The 16,716-nt window shown below is 42.4% G+C and overlaps 1 protein-coding gene across 3 annotated transcripts in view; it reads left to right on the forward strand.

Moving 5' to 3' along the window:
- The window catches only part of S1P (membrane-bound transcription factor site-1 protease), a 181,533-nt gene extending 176,531 nt beyond the window's left edge, over positions 1–5,002 (forward strand). The window contains exon 17 of one of the 3 annotated variants that reach the window (XR_006773386.2): positions 1,895–2,033. Coding sequence is in view for 2 of the 3 variants with exons in the window: in XM_045749653.2 (XP_045605609.1) it covers positions 1,895–2,079 (185 nt within the window). In the remaining variant the exon portion in view is untranslated. Of the gene's footprint in view, positions 1–1,894 lie in introns of all 3 variants that reach the window. The other 2 variants (XM_045749653.2, XM_069302196.1) reach the window with 2 other exon arrangements.
- The last annotated feature ends 11,714 nt before the right edge of the window (positions 5,003–16,716 follow it).

Here is a 16,716-nt window from a genome sequence, read left to right on the forward strand (position 1 = left end):
CCTGCAACAACAAGCCCTGCAAAGAGGGCTCCAACACCCAAGCGGGGTCAACGGGGCCCCAAGACCCCCAGATCAATTCCTTCCCAGCCCTGGGATCCCCCAAATTGGGACCCCTGGGCAGAGCAGTCCTCCATATCCTCTACCCCTGAAGAAAAGGCAGTCCAGGGGAAAGGCAGAAAAGAAGGGGGGGGGGGGCCTGTTGGTGGGACCCACAAGCCTCGGCAGGAGGAATCGGCTCAAATGCCTCTGTCCTCAACCCGAATGGGGCAGCCCCGGAAGTTTCTATTACCAACTAAACCCCACTCCAACTCCGAAACTCTCAGACGTTTGGGAGCCAGAAGCCTTGGGGGCAGGACAAACAACAGGGGGAAGGACCAGGAAGTACGGACAACCAAAGTGGAAGTGGCTAATGGGCCGAAATCTGGGCTCCTCATAACCAAAATGAGGCAGCCTCAGGGCATCCGGGAGGGCAACCAGCCTAGTGCCTTGCAGCAACCTAAACCTAGCATACAACGCAGATGCTGCCTATACCCAAATATCAATATCATCAGAATGGGTAAATTGGAGAACATGCACAGGGCACTTCTTGCAAGACTCCGGGTCAAAGGTGTCAGGGGCCCAACAGGCAGCATAACAGAGGCAAAAGAGGTGACTGTCACCCTTAGACAAGGGCACACAGCAACCTTCAAACTCACACGAGGCAAGCTAGAACTAGGAAGACGCATCCATAGGTCCACCGAGCCCTGAGAGGGTTTTTCCAGCGCCCGTTGGCTGACTGCTACGGGAAGCCCAAGCAAGAAGTTGCTAACCGGTTAGACCTGAAGCTAACAAGGGGGAGATCAAAACACTGAAACCCCTGCGACATGTTCAATCACGGGAGCCTAGCAGAGGGACACTAAAATATTATAAGTGATCCCACCCCAACCAGCAACAATACCACTCCTTAACCAAGGCCATACAAAGACCACGAAACCCCAGCTGGCCCCAAGGGCGGGGTATATGCCAAGCAGCGAAAACCCCTATGAAAATGGCGTCCCGAAAGCACCAGGAAAGAGAACCCTGACACCCCCAAGGTTAGTACTCAGAGGGCACTTAGAGAAGGCTGGACTAAGCACATGCAGCCTCCTTACACTTAAGTACACCTGGTCACCACACCAGGAACAGCAGAGGACACCCACTAAGGCAAAACACTGCCAGGAAACCAAGGCCAGATTTGACGACCACCCTGGATTGCATTAGCCAATGAACTGGAGTTGCTGGGTAGCTAGCGACGGGGGAGGCAGGAATCCCCCCTCCCCCTCCCGGGGAAAGGAAGGCTGCATGGATGAGCGGCGAGGTGTGACGTTTTCTTGTTTGCGTGTTTCCTTGAGATTTGAGGGAGTTCTGCCTCTCTATTCCGATTTCATTTGCAATTTTCTTACCATGTGGGGTCTGTTTTGTTATGCCTACCTTTCTTGGTGCCTAACCCCGGTCGATAGCAGGTAAGGAAAACCGCCAACCACAGGGGGGTTTCCAGGGGCCATTGCTCCCTGTGCCTCTCTAAGGAGGCCAGGTTCTGGGTCGTGGTCCCCAGTAAGCTGAACTCAATTGAATAATGCCCAGGTCTAATGTATCACATATTAGCCTGTTAGCTCTAGGGAGCCAGAGGGGCTCCCCACAGAAATTTAGTGTTTTAATATGGCCAAGTCAAAAATGTATTTTCTTTTTGGGTTCTGTTGATAATACTGTATGTTGTATCACAATAGTTCAAGTATCTAATTTTCATCCAATTAATGACTATTATTAGTGAAACTTCAATAATTGATGTTTATACATTTTTGTGTGCATTTTTACATTTTAAACATTTTAAAATGTTTAACATTTTAAACAAATGTTTTGTTTTACATTTTTGTAGGTGGTGCATTGGGAACTCTCCCGTACTCAACTGAAAGGATTCCCGCATTTGCTGTTCTGTCCGTGCTGATGGTTGTGCTACTAGTGTGTTATTGGTACAGGTCACGCCACCGCCCTAAGCGTAGACGCAACAAATTACGTAAAGTGGTCATGGCTGCCATTAACGGTCGTCTGCCATCGGTGTGACCCCACCCACATGTATTAAGAATGTGTTGGGCATGGTTTGCAGTACAGTATCTTAATTTATAAATATTAAATGTAAAAAGCAATTGTTAATTTATTACATAATTTTTAATTGTTATAGTGACTTTTCACTCTATTATTGTTTTCCGTTTTTGTAGTTAAAATTCAAAAATTATTATTTCTCTCAGATGCTCCTTGAGTCTGAGCCATTATGGCCGATGTAGGACTGAAATCTATCACTAGGGATCACCTTGATCTTGTTCCCTAAGTGACAAATATCTTTGTAAATGGACTTACCAGGGAAAAAGGAGACAGTGGCAAGTCTAACTCAAGCCACCACTGAGAGACCAGCTTGCTCTTGTACAAATGATTGAGCATTGTTTTCAACACTCATTGCTCCTGAAATTAATACTGTAATTGAAAGCATGATGAATGACAATTTCTGCTTGATTAACTAAGCTACCACCAGGTGACAGGACTTGTCACCAAAACTGATTTGGTGAAGCTAACAACCTCCCTTCGTGGTCTGGTTACCTTGAGGTTATCTTGAGGTGCTTTCGGGGCTTGAGTGTCCCCGCGGCCCGGTCGTCGACCAGGCCTCCTGGTTGCTGGACTGATCAACCAGGCTGTTAGACGCGGCTGCTCGCAGCCTGACGTATGAGTCACAGCCTGGTTGATCAAGTATCCTTTGGAGGTGCTTATCCAGTTCTCTCTTGAACACTGTGAGGGGTCGGCCAGTTATGCCCCTTATGTGTAGTCCAACAAAGCTCTCTCAACAAAGCTCAACAAAGCAACAAAGCTCTAGGGCTCTCTGGTACCAACAAACATATCTTATTGACACTGCAAGGCTGAGAGAGTTGAGATTTTTCCTTGTTTTTTCTTGAGATTTACCGTAGCAAGGGATTTCCATGCTTTATAGTTTCTACCTAAGGCTTGAGCTTTCTTCTTAGGAGACAAACACTAGTGAGAATGTTTTCCACTCTTTTATATGCGAGGATTGTGAGATAGATTTAATCTTTCGGGTGATAGTTGAGTGTGTAATGTAACTTTTGTTTAACCCTGGGTTGTCTTCACCTTACCTTTTCTTTGTTGTACAGGGTAGGGTAAATGTACTGTACTTATAATAGAACACATCTATTATGAATGGGTTTTCTCCCTGGGATCTGTTTTGGGCACTGGATTTTGTTTCACTGTTCTTGAGTCATATTCTGTTATGTGCAAGTTTCCTAAGTACAACACTGAGGTTCATGAGTCAGGCACTCATCCTTACTGCCTCTTCTAATCCTCTTGTTGATTGTAGGGTCTATTTTTTACCCTGTGGCTGTGAATATCATTGGGTGTGGATGTCAATCCTGTCCATACCTTCTTTTTTGTTTTGCTCCATATCAGGCAGTGGTTCAGTTTTGGGCTCTTTTTTTTTTTTTCTTTTTTTCCTCCTGACAAGGTTTGATATTGTGTCTTTAGGTCTCAATACTTTGTAGTCTCCTTCTAAAACTGAAAAAGGTTGGCTTGTTCCAGATCTTAGGGCTCTTTTTGGTTAATCAATATGTTATTTTGATTGCATATCTCTTGCTTAGATTGGATCTGTCCTCTCTTTTTTTTAAATTGGGGAAATATATTATTTTGCATTCATCCCTCCTGTGTTCCTTAAGAGCCCTTTTTTTTTTTTTAATGTTGAACATCATCCTAGATTTTTGTCCTCCAATCGGTTTGTTCTTACCCAATGGTACTTCAGTTGTCAAGCTTGATATTATTCTTCAGTAGCTGGAGGGTTTGTCGTTTGGTCTCAGTGACAAGTTTGTGCGGCTGAAACCACCACCACCACCACCACCTCCTCCAGTCTTGAGTAAGAATGGGTTGCTGTATTCTGTCTTCGTCTCATTGCAACATGGTTCAATCTCCCTGATATACTGTACATACTACCCTTTTTCCCTTGACCATTTTATGCCAGTAATTCCTGGCTTCTCACACCTCTTGTTCTGCCACTATTTTTAAAGTCATGCATATTGGCATCTAGTTCCAAGGTTTGCCACTCACAGCTTCTCTGCCAGGTGGCTAGGGTTAGTCAGCTCCCGTGCTTACCTGCATTTTCATGACCTCTGAAATTTTTGTTACTTCTATGGCTTTCTTTCCTGCCTTGGTGTCACTCTGTAGCCTTGGGCTGCTTGTCTTTGTTGGGTTCTGTTGGGCGGCTGGTTAATTGTCGAGTCTACTCTGGTTTGTCTATTGTCCACGGGGGTCTTCCACTCCCTGCCTCTTATTCCAATACACCAAGTCCAATACAATATTCCAATACACTTACACTAAGCTGTGGCTTAGTGTAAGTTAGGTGCATGCTCTGGAAGCATGTGAGAAGCCTCCACTCAGAAATAGGGTGTTCAGTATAGTAAAACATCTTTCCAAGTCTATGTCACAGATTCAACCATTCCTGCCTAGTTTGTTTTCTTTTGGCTGAGCTTCCTTCAGTGACTTAAAATGAGGTTGCCAGCTTCACTAGTTCTGTTGAGATGATGGGTGCAGTAGCCTGATTGAAGTTAGGGTAGCTTAGTTCCTTAATCATATTTGTTAGTTTGCTGTACAGTAATAGGCATTCCTTGTTGCAGATGATGTTGAAACTATTGTTCCACTCTTCCATACGTCATAATAGCGAACTGGCTCCTTGGTGATGGCTTGAGTTAGACTTGCCACTGCTTTCCTTAATTCCTTTTCTTTGTGAACTCATTTTCCAAAAAGATAGTTAATGTGGCTGAGGGCAAAGTGAACGAGGGCCTAGGAGGAGTTACAAGTCCTAGATGGACTCAGGCTCATTATGAACTAAAAAATTTCATTACACTTGACACTATTTTTTACTTGCTAGCAATTAAATATTGTTTAATTAAAGAATCTTATTTGACTTATCATTATTAGATTTTGTGTGAATCATCAATGTGTTTCACTTAATAAATTTCATACCGGTAAAGATATATTAATTAATGTAAATACTGTAGAGAATAGTTAATAAATAATTGTAAATAATTATTATACAAACCAGATGTGACCAAGTCTATTTTAGGCAATTTAAGAAAATATCATTGTAAAATTATTATCCAAAAGTCAAGGTGATAAATACTTTGATTTGTAACAAATTTTAATAGATTCTTTTGTTTTGCCTCCAAGAGTGATAGTTATTGTGATAATCAGTTAATGGCTGCTGGAGATGTTGGGAATATTAACCATGTATATTTCTGGCTGTTAACAAAAATGGTTGAAGACAAACTAGTGGGCAGAAAGCCAGTTGTTTGTAATATCAAATGTGGTATCGCTGACTATTGCCGTAGGTCATTTAATACACACAAAAAATCAAGCACTGAATTAATGATCTATCTAATTCAGATTCATGCATTTGTTGTGAAACATAATGTGCAAATACTGTCTTTGTGAGACATGATTTAGATGGACATCAATTAGTGAATGGCTGATTGCTCACCATCACCAATCAGCTGTGTGATTTGCCAGTTAAAACATTAGTGTTCCGGTCCCTCACCATGTGCCTAACCAGGTTTCTTGGGACCCCGATTAACGATGCATAAAATGTTTATGACTTTTATGTTTTTTAAGTTATTTTTGGGGGTTAAAAACATTTATTTGGTGTCAAAATAGAAATGTGTGAACATGATCGATCATTATAACTGTAAAATTAAAATAAATTCAACTTACATAATTTTTCTATCAAATAATTTGCAAAGTCGCTAGTAATTTAGACTGGAATTTACGGAGTGTATGCCATGACATGCTTCAAAAACTGTTTTCTCAGATCTTTTCTTGGCAAGGATTTGATTAGTCATATATAAACACTTTCTGGAGCAGCCAAATGGTGGCTCCCTGTAGCTAGCCACACTGAGATAACTCCACACCTACTGTGTAGGTGTGGAGTTATCACATCAGCCCTTGCAAATCCTTAACCCCTTGCACAGCACCTTTGTTTATAGATGATAATGCTGCTGTGCACAAGAAAAAATTTCCAAATTTTTTCTTTCTATTATTTGTCAAAATCTTCTTCCTGATCACAGAAAAAAACAATTTAAAAACCTGCGTTGAATGTAATGAAACACCTATTTCTGGTGAGCCCCAGTGGCTCCCTGAAGCTACAATGTTGATATAGTATCAAACTACTAGGTGCCATCAGTCATGGTGTTCTTTAATCACCTCACTGCGCAACGCGCCTTGAGGCGCTCGATCAGTGGTACACAAGACATCTCAGGGTGCTCGTAGGTAGAGCGTAGCATTCAAAACTCCCGCGGCTACACCGGGTTCACATCAACTTCCTCAGGGCTCTCGTAAACAGACACTATTTAAGAACAAAATCGCAGGGAACTTTCCCGGGTGTGAGAGCCTCAATACTGAGTGAGCAACCAAGTCTGGTGCACGCAGCATGAGCTAATAGCACTCCTGTTCAGCTTGTGACCACAGCATCGCCTAAAAATTTAAAAATATATATAACTGGTATTATTTAGCCATGATAGTATTACAGAAGAGCCTGACTGTGATAAAGACTGTGTACAACGTTCAGATATCAGTGAATCAATGCTGTTCAAGATGTTCACAGCGTTAGCTACAGCACACTGCCATTATTTTGTCCATCTAAAAATCATCAAATGACTTTTCATGTTCCTTTACAAAATAAACTTGTGGAAAATTATTCATTTACAGGATTTAGCCTCCCCGAGACACAAACCAGGGTTTTACACAATTCCCCCATGCACCCAGGCTCTGTCAACAAGCTGCTCTACCTCTTCGCTCTTACTTCAGTACACGCAGAAATCACAATAGCGTGATACATCAAATGTTAATGGTACATCAAATGTTGACAGAACCCGGGTACATGGGGGGGAATTGTGTAAAACGCTGGTTTGTCTCGGAGAGGCTGCAGGATCAATGTGAGGGCAGTAGCACTCCCGCTTGCAATTCTTTTGACTATGTCGTGGTGCAATCGACTAAGGTACATCTGGGATTATCTCAGACACGGGTTCGAACCCTCATCACGGGCCCTTGTACTCACCTAGTTGTACTCACCTAGTTGTGTTTGCGGGGGTTGAGCTCTGGCTCTTTGGTCCCGCCTCTCAACCGTCAATCAACAGGTGTACAGATTCCTGAGCCTATCGGGCTCTGTCATATCTACACTTGAAACTGTGTATGGAGTCAGCCTCCACCACATCACTTCCTAATGCATTCCATTTGTCAACCACTCTGACACTAAAAAAGTTCTTTCTAATATCTCTGTGGCTCATTTGGGCACTCAGTTTCCACCTGTGTCCCCTAGTACGTGTGCCCCTTGTGTTAAATAGACTGTCTTTATCTACCCTATCAATCCCCTTCAGAATCTTGAATGTGGTGATCATGTCCCCCCTAACTCTTCTGTCTTCCAGCGAAGTGAGGTTTAATTCCCGTAGTCTCTCCTCGTAGCTCATACCTCTCAGCTCGGGTACTAGTCTGGTGGCAAACCTTTGAACCTTTTCCAGTTTAGTCTTATCCTTGACTAGATATGGACTCCATGCTGGGGCTGCATACTCCAGGATTGGCCTGACATATGTGGTATACAAAGTTCTGAATGATTCTTTACACAAGTTTCTGAATGCCGTTCGTATGTTGGCCAGCCTGGCATATGCCGCTGATGTTATCCGCTTGATATGTGCTGCAGGAGACAGGTCTGGCGTGATATCAACCCCCAAGTCTTTTTCCTTCTCTGACTCCTGAAGAATTTCCTCTCCCAGATGATACCTTGTATCTGGCCTCCTGCTCCCTACACCTATCTTCATTACATTACATTTGGTTGGGTTAAACTCTAACAACCATTTGTTCGACCATTCCTTCAGCTTGTCTAGGTCTTCTTGAAGCCTCAAACAGTCCTCTTCTGTTTTAATCCTTCTCATAATTTTAGCATCGTCCGCAAACATTGAGAGAAATGAATCGATACCCTCCGGGAGATCATTTACATATATCAGAAACAAGATAGGACCGAGTACAGAGCCCTGTGGGACTCCACTGGTGACTTCACGCCAATCGGAGGTCTCACCCCTCACCGTAACTCTCTGCTTCCTATTGCTTAGATACTCCCTTATCCACTGGAGCACCTTACCAGCTACACCTGCCTGTCTCTCCAGCTTATGTACCAGCCTCTTATGCGGTACTGTGTCAAAGGCTTTCCGACAATCCAAGAAAATGCAGTCCGCCCAGCCCTCTCTTTCTTGCTTAATCTGTGTCACCTGATCGTAGAATTCTATCAAGCCTGTAAGGCAAGATTTACCCTCCCTGAATCCATGTTGGCGATTTGTCACGAAGTCCCTTCTCTCCAGATGTGTTACCAGGTTTTGTGGATTTGTTCATTTGATGTATCACGCTATTGTGATTTCTGTGTGTATTAAAGTAGGCTCAGGTTGTGCATGAGCAGGCCAGAGGTGAAACAGCACCTAAGAAAGCTTACAAAACAGAGCCGAGGAAGTATCAACCCTAAAAGCAAGCTGAAGAGGCTCCATCAGCGCTGTACGATACAAGGCGACAGTATTTGGCATAAGATGCCGATCCAGAAAAAGCCAGGAAAGAAGAGAAAAAAACAACTGAAACTAACACCGCAGAGCAACAACAATGGGAGAAGAAATTACAAAAAGCACACAGACTTCATTCTGTTGTCGAGAGGAGAACTGCAGATAGGATATCAACAGCAAATCAGCCACCTGATCACCATAGAGATGGCAATAAACACTCATCAGAAACTCTAGCCATGAAGGTTGGAGGAGGCGGTGAAACAAGCAAGGTACATCACTGAACTTACCTTCTGAAAGAGGTGGAACTGCAGGAAAATAGCCAAGTTTAGACATTGAACAAGCAGTGCCTGAAACCAAGGATGGGCCATCTACCAGAAAGATCACCCTTCCCATGTAGGACTTCAGTTTCATCAGGACCTGGAGTAAGAGCTGGAGTAATTTCACCAGGACCTCGACCAGTCCAGCCGAAAAGCATCTACCGAAGTAGCTTCGCAGTCAGGAAACTGCACAAGAATGTTTGGCAAAGCCAAAGGAAGGAGTCAGCATTGACGGTCAAATCCAATGTGATGGGCCAGGATGTTGGACATCACTTGGATGTGAATGGCATGGAGAGTTAAATCCCGAGTAACCATAAGACGAACTGCATGCAGAGTCCAGCTCCAAAGAGAAGGGAACCAAATAAACCTCAGGTTCAGACAATGAACCATGAATAGACAGTCTGAATGGAGCTGGACTTTGGAGCCCAGAGGGATCCGAACCCTCTTAAGCACATGCCACATGGCTTCAATCTCCCACACAGTGCTGTGAGCCTAACAAAGGCAAAGGGACCATGGCCCCTGACCAGTTTGGTGAGAGCTGGTCACAAAACCCCAACCAAGATCAGAAGCATCTGTGAAGACATCGAGAGAGGGTGGAGGAAGGCACCAGGGAACCGAACCCTGAAAAACCCAAATAGGAAGCCAGCAAAATGCTCCTGAAGTCCACACCCAGCTATCGCAGCTGCAGCAGAAGAGCTGGCTCCAGAGAAACCAAAACAACCTCCCAAGTCAAACCCTGTCGAAGGGAATACTTCTCCTTTTCTGGCGAAGAATGTGATGGTTTGTTTTCGGAGGTGGGTACTTTGGTTATTAGTTTGCTCAGCCAGGGTGCATCATTTATTGTGTCCAGTTGCGGCTATTTGCTGCTACCTCTGTACATGATCTGGCCTGCTTCAGAGGACACTATTGATCCAGTCTCTATGATTACCCTATTCCTAGGCTCATTTGTTTCATGTCGTCCACAGTACCCTAAAATCTTACCAGCCTGCGATCTATCGTCAGGTCTATGAAGTTTGGAAGTTTGCGACTTTGACACTGTATTTTATAACATGTCTTGGGCTCATGTCAGGGGATATGGGTTTTAGAGGTCTAAGAGGGTTTTAAATCCTGGTCTCCTCCCCTTTGGGGTTTGATCTTATACTCCTCTCCTGGTGAGTCCAGTTTTTCTATTCTGTGATTTCCTGCAGGTCGGCGTTCTATTCCCAACCATCCAAGTGGTTGGACACCATTCCTTTCTCCCCGTCCCATCCCTTATCCTTATCCTGGCTCCTTCCCTGTGCTATATAGTCGTAATGGTTTGGAACTTTCCCCCTGATAGTTCCCTTCCCTATTCTCTATGGTTAGTGTCACAGGGGAAGACAAAGGGCAGAGCCTCGTCGAGCTCCACCAGTGACCTCCGTCACTGCTCTCTTTACAGTATTCTTACTGTAAAGGGAGCAGTGATGAATCTGTACTTACTTTCCTTCATGATGAAGTCAACACTTAACCCGTGTACACCAGACCCACAGACCTCACAGCATCTCTGGGAACTCACCAGGCTACTTTGTCCCCCAGGGAGCTGGAGGTACAGTGGCAGGTGTCTATCTCAGACACCTGGTTATCCAGCCATTCCTGCAATCATCGGGATTCTCACCTACGCCTAGTGCAGAAGAAATGACTTCAATACTTCCCTCTAGTCCTCTTGAACATGAGGCTACGTTCCCCAGTTTCATTTAGCCTTTATTCCTGTACTCATGTGGCTAGTACCCTATTGTCAGGCTTTCACACATACAGTATATATGTGATGTTGCATAACCATTATGAAGTTATATAAACACAGCATTTAAAACTAAAAAGAATATTTAATGACCAAAAATTTTCACAAAAATAAATAATGATTTGTCTTGGATAGTCTCAATCAAGTCTGCCATCTATGGCTGCTCTCGACCTTCATTAACACTAACGTTACTTGATTCACATGTATAGTCTCAAAGTATCCTACCACATGAGTGTATACATGTATAATAATAAATTCCTACAGGTTCATTTGGGAATTGCCTATTCAACAAGGGGGGGGGGGAGTGGAGGGCAGATTACTTAGCTAGGAAATGATGTGGTGGTTTGTAGCTTCCATGAACCACAAACCACTGAATATCTTCAGTGGTTTGTAGCTTCCATGAACTGCCAGCTCACTAAAGTTCCATCACCACATCCTTGGCTGCTACATGCTCACATGTAGTCCTTCCTTCCTTGGTTAACACAAATGTGGCACAGATCCTCTAGATACACTAGGGGAACACGTTCAGTGGGGTGTTCAAAGCTGGTGTCGACACGAGATTTCCCTCGAGTCTCTTCTCTTCGCGGGATGTACCGTGTCTTGGCAGCCTTATGTCAGTGCCCAGTGTACTGATTCACTGCCATGGAAGAAGATATTACGACTGTCGACTTCACTGTTTGGAACAGTTTCGATACGGGGTCGCAGTCTGTTCACTGTATTCACTGTCTTTATAGGGTAACCAGAGATATCAATTTGTACCACATATGCTCACCTCACTGATTAATGTAAATTTGTTTAACATCAATGCACGATTGTCCACAGCCTTTTCGTTGGCACAGTTAAATAAAGCACTTCCTTTCCAGGGTCACAGCCAACATTCTACTTGCCTTTTCACAGGCAAAAATAAAAAAGTGCACTTGCTTACCATGACCTAGGTCATGTCTTCAATAGCCTCTTCAACAGCTACTTATGGATTCACACACACTGAGTCGTTACCTTTTCCAATGCTCACTGGTCGGGACTGTCATTAGGCTTCATCAGTAAGTCCATTCACGTTGACCCACTAACATCCAAATGAAGGTACTTGCAGCTCCCTCCACTGAATCTGGTATGCTATTGAGTCTCTTCTACTCTCAGCAGGTCCCTTTGTCGATGATACTCATACGACCTTATCCAGAAAGGTTCCCTTGGCACTGCAATATGGCCAGAGTCCTGTTGCCTCTCTCCTAGGCTCAACTTGCCACTTAAGATCCAAATCTGCCAATCCTCGAGAGAGTGCCAAAGGTCACAACTTCCCCGTCTGAAGTCTAGCTGGACAGTGAGCTTGGCTCCACTCCCTGGGGGCGGGCTCGGTGCCCGCCGATGACGTCACAGAAAGCTCATTGCTGATTGGCTGAGCACCTGATCCACTGCCACTCACCCCTCTCGTTGCATGAGCTCTAGACATGTGTCGTTGCACCCAAAAGTTCCCGGATGTGTCACCGCCTACCTGGGTGCCATTTTGTTTTGCAATCTGCCACAAAATTACATTCAAATATTTATGCAAGATTGTGTTTAACCACTGCACTGTTCTGCATTAAAATATGACAAACCTGTGATGCGCCAAAAATAAATTCTTTCAAAAAATTATTTTCTCTTTTTATATTGTTAAAATGCAGTCCTGATTACGGGAAACTAAAAAAAAAATTGTATGGGACATATTTTAACAGCGATGGAGCTGGGAAGTTGAATAAATTATGGGCACTGAGCAATGAACCACTCAAGGTCACTAGGCCCCGCCACCCCGTGGGGCGGCAGTTGCTGCAAATATAATGTTTCACAATTATTTAGATGTTTCTCATTCGTTTCTTCTCTGGTTTTTTGCTGTAATATTATTCAACGTGTGTAACTTGTATAATTTATATAGTTTAATGTGTGTGGAACATCGCTATGCTCAAAATTATGGGGCTCATATATGTGACACATATATTATATTCTATGATCTATATTATATTCTATGATCAATCAAACTGTGTTTTTGCTGTTATTACACTATATACACACATTGTATATACCTATCTACATGTGTGTTCACCATAACGAACCACAAAGTTGGTATGGCGAGCCCAAAACAATAAGAGTGACTGTGACACAGCAGCCAGCACCTCCCTCCAACACCCACTCACAAACATTCCACCTCCCACCATACTGTTATTGTTTTTATTACACACATTATATATAAGTATCTACATGTTTTGTTCACCATAACTGTGCAACTAAGCTGGTATGGCGAGTTCAGGCAATAAGAGAGGTCGTCCCCACACACACACTCAGCTAACGACTGCCTCCCTCACTCGTTCAAGGTCAGACCCACTAACATTCCTCCACATCCATGCTGTTTGTGGTGGTGTTATACTATATACACATATTATATATGTAAGTATCTACATGTTTTATTCACCATAACTGTACAACTAAGCTGGTATGATGTCCAAACTGCATAGTGGCCACTGCATGACAAGTCACACAGCAGCCAGCAGACAACAGGCTTACTGACTCCCTCACTCCCTCGCCAAAATGGCTCCTCCCAACAAACTCCTTTTGCTGTTATTTTACACTATACAGATGTTATATATATATTAGTATCCCAGTTTGGTGCCTTCTTTTGATAATTACTTACTTATATTAGTATCTACATTTGTGTTCACCATAGCAAACCACTAAGCTGGTATGGTGATTCCAGACAATAACATGTTGCCACACAACAACTAGCAGACTACACTATCTCCGTCCCTCCCTTGCCAACAATACTACCCCTCCTCCTCCCCCCACATCGCTAATTCTCACCCCAATCCTGCTACTATCAGAATCCTGATTACTAAATCATGTAAATGAATAACTTTTTACATGTTTATTTTGTAAAGGAACATGAGAAGTCGTTTGAAGAATTTTAGATGGACGAAATAATGGCAGTGTGCTGTGGCTAGTGCTGTGAACATCTTGAACAGCATTTATTCACTGATATCTGAACTTTGTACACAGTCTTTATCAGAGTGTGGCTCTTTTTGTATTACTATCATGGCTAAATAATACCAGATACATATTTATTTTAACATTTTTAGGTTATGCTGTGGTCACAAGCTGAGCAGTAATGCTGTTAGCTCATGCTGCGTGCACCAGCCTTGGTTGCCCACTCAGTTCTGAGGTCTTCACACCTGGGAATGTTGACAACAATTTAAAAAAAAAATGGTATCTGTTTGGAAGAGCTCTGAGGAAGCTGATGTGAACCCCGTGTAGCCACAGGAGTTTTGAATGATACGCTATACCTATGAGAGCCCTGAGGCTTGTTGTGCACCACCCATCGAGAGCCTCCAGGTGCGTTGCGCAGTGCATTGGTTAAGACTTGCACCTTTTCAACTTAAATTACAGTTTGGCCATCTACGATCTTTCTAGGTGGGTAAAAATGACTCTTGAGGCCGGAAAGGACTGTTATTAGATCATAACATTAACAACAGAGTAACTGTTCTGCCCTTTCAGAAAACCAGTATTAAATGTAATGAAGCACCTTTTACTTAGGGAGGAGCTTGGTGGCTCCTTGCATCCTCCTCTCCCTACCAGGTGCATCAGCTGGGTTTTCTTAGAATATGGACTGATGATTGTTGACATTTGGAGCCAGCAGCCCACTGTGATGCTGCCACCTGGTAGTGGCCAGCTGTTACTATGAGTGGGTATGACCTAACTTTTGAGTGGATCATCTGCTGTGTTATTTACTTTCTTGTAACCTTGCAGCTGTCTGTTTTGTTTTGCTTCCTTTCTGGGGGTTTGTTTCTTCGGTGAGCATGATCGTGAATCCCCTTCTCCCCGTGCCTATGTACAGGGGTCAGATTTTGGCCTCTAATCTCTGGTAGGCTATTGAGGAATCATAAGGTGTTGAACTAACAAAAGTGTGGCTAACAATATAGAGCCACTGAGGCACCTCCAGAATGAAGCATTTCATTACATTCAATGCTGATGTTTTACATGTGTGCGTCTACAAATGATTATACTTTCTTATGAAAAAATCTTGAGAAATCATTAAAATTTCTTATAACAGATGAAAAATAATAATTCCTGCACCGAAGAGGTCTACCGTCTTATAAATGTTCACAATCGGTTACATCTTGTAAAATTAAGAATTATTCAAGACAGTTTTGTGTGGCTAATATTTAAAATATACTCCATGCACTTAAAACTTACATTTTCCAGCCACACATTTCTGCTTACTATTCACAGAAATATGTTCATAGAAATACTACAAGCCATAATATGATAAAAACAAATTGTTTGCTATTGTTACCTGTAGATGTTACAAAGCATCTAAGCATGTCCTTCCACCATCTTCAATTACAGTAGTTGTAGATATTGTTGGTGCTCTTGGATGTTATATGGTGGAGGAGATTGGGGAAGGAATCACTCATCATCCTACCAGCTCTTTTCTTATTGTGGTATAAATACAGGCACATACTCTTCATAAGTTGTACTTGTTCATGTCTTAAACATGTATTCAGATAGGAATGTGAACCCATACAACAAGACGATTTCAATCTCGGTGAAATTTTGGACGCTTCGTCCTCTTCTGATGAGGTTTGCGATTTATCATTACTGCTGTCACAAAAGTCAGCTTTGCTTTCTTGAGTTTCTGAATTTGAACTTTCTTTTACAGTGTAAGAGAAATCTTATATGGAGTCAAGCTTTTCTTGGAGGCATGTGTTTTCATGGCAAAAGGCATTTTCGAGGACTCGTACCCTTCACTTTCTTGATAATTCTTCCCATACATTTTAACCTTTGCCCACTATTATTATTTTATTTAGAGTATCACAATAGGTCCAGTTCAAAATATACTGCAAGTGATGCAAAAAGACACTTGGAATCACGAGAGCAAAATCTGGAAGTCTGTAGTGTGTGGTGTTCACCCATGGGGCTACACCCACATGGTGTAGCCCCATGGGTGAACAGGAAGTTCTGTGGTTGGTCCCCTCATGCCCAAGATAGTAACTGTAGCTCCACTTGCACTCTACTGGTATATTTCAAATGATTTGTGCCATGTAAATGCAAATAAAATGGCTAAGGAAGTGAAGCCTCAAATTTTTGCAATCAGATGACATGTGTCAGCATCTTCCGGGACATTTACAGTATAAGCACAGATGACTCGTATTGTGTCTTTGGTGCACTAAAGTTAATAAATAAATCTACCATTTTGTGAGATGGGATAGTGAACTGTTGACTGCTAACAACTCTAGCAATGTATTTTGTTAATTAGTTTCCTGTATGGTCAGGTTATGGTAGTAAAGCTGAAGCGATGACAAAAATTATTTGCAAAGTGAAGTAGAAAATATCAATCAATAGTGGTATAGTGTGGTCCAACAGCTAGGAAACCAATGAGGTGCTGATGTTGACCAATCTAGTGGAAGATTTTGTGTGCAATGTTATTGTTATCATATTTATACATGTGCAAAGCAAGTTATTAACTTGTCTAGTTTGTGATTTGAGGTTTGATGTTAGGTGTAGCTGTTGCCTGATGTCGCATACCTGAATAAAGTTGGGTCTTCTCTCATCTTTGTGAGTTAAGTTTGGATTACAGTACTGTACAAGAAAATGACTGATGTGAAGTCAGTTTGAAACTTGATAATGATGCCCAGGTTTTATGGCATGTTAACTGGTCAGGCTCAGTGTGCATAGTAATGTAAGAGGTGATACTTCCACTACGTATTTTTATTTAATAAGAGTTTAATCAATAATGTAAATGTCTTTATCCATTGGGAGAGCTTTGTACACGAGTCATTTTAATTTGAATTAAATTATTGTTAAGCTTCTTTCTACCTACACTGGAATAATTGATTTACAATTTGGTATGTGTTGTAGTATTTGTATTCTGTGTTTTCATAGGAGTTTGTTTTGTCTACAATTTTAATCAAACCAAAGAACTTTGTTTTTCTTAGAAAAAATATACCGTGTGTTTTATATATACAGTATATATGTATATATATATATATATATATATTAGTATATTTTGGTAGCAGTCTTTCCT

The sequence above is a fragment of the Procambarus clarkii genome, chromosome 47, assembly GCF_040958095.1.
Source record: "Procambarus clarkii isolate CNS0578487 chromosome 47, FALCON_Pclarkii_2.0, whole genome shotgun sequence".
Lineage (NCBI taxonomy): Eukaryota > Metazoa > Arthropoda > Malacostraca > Decapoda > Cambaridae > Procambarus > Procambarus clarkii.